At 42.1% G+C, this 7,781-nt stretch overlaps 1 protein-coding gene across 1 annotated transcript; it reads right to left on the bottom strand.

The window, feature by feature from the left end:
- Window positions 1–293: 293 nt before the first annotated feature.
- On the bottom strand, window positions 294–1,982 carry LOC130995216 (uncharacterized). The gene is made up of 2 exons (XM_057920450.1): window positions 1,665–1,982; window positions 294–425 (listed from the first exon to the last, which is right to left on the bottom strand). The coding sequence occupies exons 1-2, from the start codon at window positions 1,980–1,982 to the stop codon at window positions 294–296; spliced, it is 450 nt and encodes a 149-aa protein (XP_057776433.1).
- Between the last annotated feature and the right edge of the window lie 5,799 nt (window positions 1,983–7,781).

Below are 7,781 nucleotides of genomic sequence, written 5' to 3'. Positions count from 1 at the left end.
CAATATCTTGTTTTTTGATGCTTTCAAGGAGATGGGCTTAAACGAGTCCAAAATAATAATAAAAAAATTTGCGGTGCTTATAGGCTTCAGTGGTGAGACCAAGACCACGATGGGGGAGATTGACCTTCCTGTCTATGCCGAAGGGGTGAATCAATCAACCAAGTTCTTAGTGATCAATGCCCCTTCCGCGTTCAACGTCATTTTGGGTCAACCGTGGATCCATGATATGGAAGCAGTGCCATCTACCTACCACCAAGTAATTCGGTTCCCAACTAAATGGGGCATCAAGGAGATCAGGGGCGAGCAAAAAGATTCAAGGGCATGCTACCAAACGACCATGAAGACAAAGAAAACCACTCAATAGCAATTACAGCAAGATGGTTCAACCCACCGAAAGATGGATCAACCATCCCCATCAGATAAACCTGTACGACCAGATAAGCCCAAAGAGGAGTCGCAACCCACTAGCCTGCCCCAAAGTTATCCAAGCAGCAAAGCTGTCATAGCAGATCAACCTGATCGACCCGTTCTCCCAAAATGACCACGTAGTCTGATTGAGGAAGACGCTATAGAGATAGAAGAAGTCCAAATCCACATGGACCATCCGGACCACAAAGTTCGGATTAGAGCACAACTTGACCCTAACTCTCGAGAGTAGCTTATCAATTTCTTATCTCAACACTATGATTATTTTGCTTGATCCAACGCGGACATGACGGGGATTGACCCAAGTGTTATTGTTCATAGGTTACAGGTTGATCCGGGTGAAGGAACCATATTTTGACATATGATTCACGTGCCCGTGATCTATTTCGGATATCAAACGAATACATAGAAAAATCATGTGCCTATAGCAAGAGGATAGAATCTTACTTGCAAATCCGGCAATGATTGACTCCAGTGTTGATCTTCCAACTTGTTATCACGGCAACACTTGACGTTGGATGGCAACGATCTTCAAGTCCTCTCTTTTTCCTAGGGGAACACGCCGCCTCACTTTCTGTGCTCTCACAGATTTCTCTAATGACCATCTTTAATGAATACTGCACTGTCTTCTAAAAGAACAGAATATCCATACTTGCGTAATTGAATGGTAGAAATCAAGTTTTTTCGAAAATCCGGAACATAGAGTACATCTCTCAAAACCAAAACATGTCCATCAATCAACAAATTCACATCTGCAATTGAAACAACAGGTAAGCTTGCTTCATTTCCCATGGAGAGTGCCAGCTCGCCTCCACTAAGCTCCCTTGTCCGCAGGAACCCCTGCAAGGTGTAACAAACATGGTCAGTTGCACCCAAGTCAACAACCCATTGATGGGAAGATCTCGAAACTGAGTATGTTTCTGTTACAAGAGCAGTAGAAATACCTTGAGCTTTCTTCATCATGGGACAGTCAGACTTCCAATGTCCTACTTGTTGCACTTGAAGCATTTTCCTTTCCCCTTTGGCTTGCCAACGCCTCCGGTCAGGCCTAGCTTCTTCTTGCTCCCACCTTTTGCTTGGCCTTTCTTGCCATGGGGCCCTTTCTTCTTCCTACCTTTCGGTGAAAAACTGGGTCCTGTGGCAGTGGCCAAAGCCTGTGGACTATTTCCCATGACCCCCTCGGCCGCTACCAACTCATTAAGCAGTTCATTTAGAGTGAATTTTTTCTTGCCCATTACAGCATTGAGTCGGAAGTTTTCGTAGGATTTGGGCAGAGTGTGAAGAACCATGTCTACTTTAGTAGCATCCTCGATTCTTCCACCGAGCACGTCCAGCTCATTGAAATGATTAATCATTCCAAGCACGTGCTCGCGCACAGACGAACCTTCTGTCATATTTGAAGACATGAGTTTCCTCATGAGTACAAAACGGACTGATCGGTCCGATTCCCCAAAGAGCTCCTCGAGGTTCCTCATAATTGTAGCCGTAGTCTCCAACGACTGATGTTCCAGCTGCAACGCAGAAGACATAGTGATCATAATATAAGCTTTCGCCATATTATTCGCCCTATGCCACCGCTTATGGGCCTCCCTTTGCTCTTCGGAAGACCGAGTATGAAGGTTCGCAGGAGCGGGAGTAGTAAGTACAAACCTATACTCCTCCGCGTCTAGGACAAATCCCAGATTGCGCTTCCATTCCGAAAAATTCGGACCAGTAAGCGGCTTAGCAGATAAAACATTCAAAAGCGGGGTAACAGTCATATCTGAAATATAAACAAACAAAGCACATTAGAAAACACGTTATTGCATAAAGATTCGTAGCAATAATATTGTAACCTTTTGATAAAACAATATTATTGAAACCTCCGTTAGCCCAATCGAATTACACGCAAGCCACGTTCGTGTGGACGTTTACGCGCTCTTCGTTTGACCAGACACCCAGTCTTTGGTCTCATTCCATTGTCAACTTATCCTTATGACAAAATGGGACCAATAAACGGACTTTAACTAGACCACGCAATTTCAAGAAGGGACTCCGTTGGGGAGTTGTACTTGAAATTAACGTCTAAGCAATGACCACAATTTAGTCAACTTTATGACTATCTTTTATTTTAACCCCTCCTAGAATAATCCATGGAAAACTAACTCGTGCAAGCCACGTTCGTGTGGACGTTTACACGAGAAGCTCCCACTATTCTTAAGGTTAAAATAATTAATTTTAATCCTTTCCTGAATACCTCGCAGGAATTAATACATGCAAGTCACGATAGTGTGAACGTTTACATGCAAAACTCCCACTTATTCACAAGATTAAAATATTTTTAATTTAGAAGTTTAACCAATAAAAGCTGCAAATTAATAACGAGTGCAAGCCACGTTCGTGTAGACGTTTACACCAATTATCAATTTACTTTGTCTTAAACCAACTGTGGAGGTCTATATCAATTTTATTTAAAAAATTGAATTATCCGCTTAGTCTTTTACTTCAAAAGGTTTATAGGTTAAATCACGTTGACACGGAAAACCGAAGTATGCATTTCTAGAACACATGTAAAAAAACCGATCCAGCCCTTGTTTGGGCCCAAAACACGCGGCCCAACCGCCCAGGCCCGTCCAGCAGTGGTCCGAATCCACAAGGAGCAGCTCAGGTCCGCAAGGAGCAACCCAGACCCGCGAATAATCGGCCCAGAACCCAGGCCAAGTCAACCCTCATCTTTGACCCGGTCAGATTAGGGTTTTCAGCCCCAATTCTCATTTCTCGAGAAACGCGCCGCACAGAAGAGGCGTTGCACTAAATCCGTTCGATCTCCTCTCCGACCCGCGCCTACACCCCATCAAAACTCAATCCGCGCTGCCCGCCAAGCCAGTTGCCTTCACTCCGGTCACCAGCACGCACACAAGACTCCTGCCGGCGGCGACTTCAGCCGTGACAGTCATCGCTGCAGCTCACGCCACCACCGCCGTGACTCATGGCTCCACCATCTACCTTTCCGTCTACCTTCATTGCACGGTCGTCAAGCAGGTAAGGGTTGTTGGAGCAACCCCAACCCTCGACGCCGTTGAGCGGATCTGGCAGCGGCTGAAATTCAGCCAAAACAGAAGGAGATGCGATTTTAGACGGCCTAGTGCGCGTCAGAAATGGCGACGCCCACCAGAGGCGCGGCAGCGACAGCCTGATTCCGGTGGATCAACATCAATTCTTGTTCTTTGTTCTTTGTTCTTCGTGCGCAGTACCGTCCGGATTGATTTTCCATATTAACAGATTACAATAGAAAACGAATACAATTTGAAAAACTAATCTAACCATAGATTTTCTCGTGGTGGAAAAACAATTACAACGTCAAACCGACGTATCCCACGAATCAACAAGCCACGAAGAACAACAGCAGGAAAAACGAAAAAAAAAACTTAATGGTTTTACTATTCGTTTATCCGATAGAGCCAAAATTCTGGAACCACGGCTCTGATACCAATTGAAGGAACCATATTTTGACATATGATTCACGTGCCCGTGATCCATTTCGAATATCAAACGAATACATACAAAAACCATGTGCCTATAGCAAGAGGATAGAATCTTACTTGCAAATCCGGCAATGATCGACTCCAGTGTTGATCTTCCAACTTGTTCCCACGGCAAGACTTGACGTTGGATGACAACGATCTTCAAGTCCTCTCCTTTTCCTAGGGGAACACGCCGCCTCACTTTCTGTGCTCTCACATATTTCTCTTTTTTTTATCTCACGTAATGTCACAAGTAATTAGAATTAGGGTTGTACCTATTATTTATATTGGGTATTAAAACCCTAAATAATAAGCCCATCATCTAATTAAACTAAGACAAAGCCCATAGGCTTAAGTGAGAAATAGATGGACGGACGCCCCATATGGAGCGAAGCCTTTATTGGGCCAAGCGGGGATCTACTAGCTTGAATAAAGTTTGGCCTCCCAGTGCTCGATTTTTCTATTTAACCCATAATAAAATTGAGACACAAGTATTAATTTATTCCACTGGAAAATTAATACTGAATTACCTTTTTATTCTTTAGGTGAGTCGGGGCTAGTATTAGACTTAATTATTTCCCGTGTTTAAGATATCCAATATCCATTAATTAATTAATTCCTCTGACGATCAATTAATTAATTAATTAATTAATTAGTCGTTTAATTATAAACGACATCTCGAGTGCTACCACTTAAACTTATTATCGTATAGGAACTAATTCCACCTGCAGGGTTTAATACTATAAACTTATTAAGTTCCTCGAGAGGATATTATCATCCTGTTATTAGCAGGACACAGATCCTTATTCCAATATAATCGCATGTCAAATAATAATTGCTATCACCCAAAGTATCGAGTATATTGAGCTTCAAGAGAACTCTCACCCATGATAAATCAAAGCAATAGTCACACCGATTGATCCAACTAAGGTTAAGACTATTTAAGTCGCCGAGATCTTGATTCTTAATTAGTCAGAATATAAGAATTCATCTCACTGTGATCCTGTTCAATACACGAAGGTACTAGCATAAATAAATAGCCAAGATAAACTATTTATCCATTTATGCTACAATCTAAACCAGCAACTCATCCATAGTTGCCTCGATCGTGAACTCAATTTCTATCTCAACTTTTTCCAATTATATGATCTTCTGTGATCTATAACACACCATATAATCTATAGTATGAGATAAATTGGACTATAATGGGATTATGCAATAACAATATTTCAGATAGAAGAATCACAGTGAACTAAGGAATCAATGTATATAAGCATAAAGTCTTGCTTTCAGTATACAACCCTTCACCGGGCTGTTCACCAAGAAAGTAAAGACGAAGAAAATTTGCTCCTGAAAGAAATCAAGTTATCAACGAAGAGGTCCAGAAGCTTTTGATGAACATATTGATCCGAGAGGTACATTACCCTGAATGGCTCGCTAACGTGGTAGTGGTAAAGAAAAAGAATGACAAGTGGAGGGTCTGCATCGACTTTACAGACCTCAACAAGGCATACCCGAAGGATTCATTTTCTTTGCCCCACATCGACATGTTGGTGGACGCAACAGCCGGCCATGAGCTCCTGAGCTTCATGGATGCTTACTCAGGGTACCACCATATACGAATCCACCCTGATGACGAGGAGAAGACAACCTTCATGACCAACACAGGACTTTATTGCTTCATCTTCATGCCATTCGGGTTGAAAAATACAGGAGTAACGTATCAACGCCTGGTCAACAAAACATTTGCAAACTTAATAGGGCAGACGATGGAGGTCTACATCGACGATATGCTCGTCAAATCAATTCAAGCGAAGAACCACATCGACCATCTCAACCAAACCTTCAAGATTCTCAGGGAATATAATATGAAGTTTAACCCTACTAAATGTTCTTTTGGTGTCAATGCAGGAAAAGTTTTAGGTTACATGGTCACCCAAAGGGGCATAGAGGCCAACTCGGCTCAAATCAACTCCATCATGAAGATTCAGTCCCCAACATGCGTGAAGGACGTATAGAAATTAACCGGGAGGATAGCCGCGTTGGGCCAGTTCATTTCAAAATCCTTAGAGCGGTGTCACCCATTCTTCAACACTCTTAGAAAATTAAAAACCTTTGAATGGACAAGCTGAATCATCCAACAAGACCATCATGAACACACTTAAGAAAATATTGGAGAAAGCAAAAGGGAAATGGGCAGATGAACTACCCGACGTCCTATGGTCTTACCGGACGACCACGAGAACCTCAATAGGAGAAACCCTCTTCTCTCTCGCTTATGGAATGGAAGAAGTCATCCCAACGGAGAGCGAAGTGCATACTGCTAGGTATGAATTGACCACATACCATGATAACCATGAAACCATGTGCCATAAGCTCGATTTACTCGACGAGAAGAGGAACAAGGTGAACATAATAATAGCCTCATACCAACAAAATATTATCTGACATTACAACAAGAACACTCGCACCCGAACCTTCAAACTGGGCGATTGGATTCTTTGCAAAGTGTTCCAAAATACTAAGGAGGCAGGGGTTGGCAAGCTAGTCCGAATTGGAAAGGACCCTATTCGGTCACCAAGATGATCCGACACGGAGCCTACAGGCTACAAGCAAGAGACGGGCGTGAAATCAACAATAGTTAGAACGCTATACATCTCAAGCAGTACCGCGCTTCACCCTTTACTCTCAAATTTCACTTTATTTCAATAAGGTCTTCCGAGACCCATATCATCTACCACATATTACTGACCTTTCTATGCAGGTTAGAACTATATTCGGGCTTGATCCCTCTTAAGGGTATGTAGGCAGCTCTAAGGAGCGCATCCCCCCACCCCATCAACCAACCATTTTTCCCTTAACAGGGAACAAATTGAGTACACATCACTCGGGTTTCAACGCTTAGGAAAAATCTTGGATCACACTTCAAGTCAACCAAATGTCAAATTATCAAAGGTCTGAAATTTTCAATTCATGGAATTAAGACACATTCGATAGAGTATCAAAGGGCGAACCCCCTAATCAGGCCAGAAATACAAAAAAGTCATGTCTTACAAACATCAAGTTTAAGCCTAGCCAAAAGGGTCTAGCCTCAAACTAGGGGGAAATGATATATAATATCAAGTTCTAAAGACCTTACTTACTATCACATAAAAAGAGTTCAACAAAGTTTCAACTACAGTTAGTTCAATCACCACCATCGCCATCTTCGCCATGCCCTGATCTCCACACTAGTAGGCAATTCTATTGAGTAATCTTCATCTTCATCAACCAAATGTTGGATCCTACTTGATGACCCGATTGATCCTTCTCATTCACATGACATAATAATCAAAGCCCCTAAAGTAGCAAGGATTGAGGCTACGTGAGAACAAGGACCGCTCCGACCTGATCAAGTAGTGTAAAGCGTAACAAGGAAACATTCATGCAGGGGCAATTCACTCACATAAACAGGTATGACTCTATTGCCCAACATTATCTTTAATTTTATAAAATCATGCTTGACCTTTACACTACAATAGATATTGTGATTATTATTGACCGTATCGCCCAAATGGGGCTTAGCTTTTACTTTCCATATTTGAAATATATCAACCAAGTCACCCATATTGGGGCTTATCATGTGTTATCATACATTTAAAGTATTGGTTATGTTATCCCTATTGCCCTTATATTAGTTGATATATGTTAAGCAAGTATATAAAGTTGCCCCTATTAAACATTGTTGTTGATTGTTAATTTACATTTGAGCAACAACCTAGTAGCCCTTATCAGGCGGCACTCTTAAGTTTCATACATGAAAATCACTGAATCTATCGCCCCGAAGGGGCTAAGTTTCAAATTTTTTATGCA

Source organism: Salvia miltiorrhiza, chromosome 1 (genome assembly GCF_028751815.1).
Source record: "Salvia miltiorrhiza cultivar Shanhuang (shh) chromosome 1, IMPLAD_Smil_shh, whole genome shotgun sequence".
NCBI classification, from domain to species: Eukaryota; Viridiplantae; Streptophyta; class Magnoliopsida; order Lamiales; family Lamiaceae; genus Salvia; species Salvia miltiorrhiza.
This window is presented reverse-complemented; position numbering and strand designations above follow the sequence as displayed.

Bases quoted from the DNA above. Each gene is read 5' to 3' on its own strand.
- LOC130995216 (XM_057920450.1), bottom strand. From the start codon at position 1,982: ATGGCGAAAGCTTATATTATGATCACTATGTCTTCTGCGTTGCAGCTG. The intron at 426-1,664 runs GTAATGGGCAAG...CTGGTCGTACAG, and splicing joins AAAACTTCCGACTCAATGCT to GTTTATCTGATGGGGATGGT.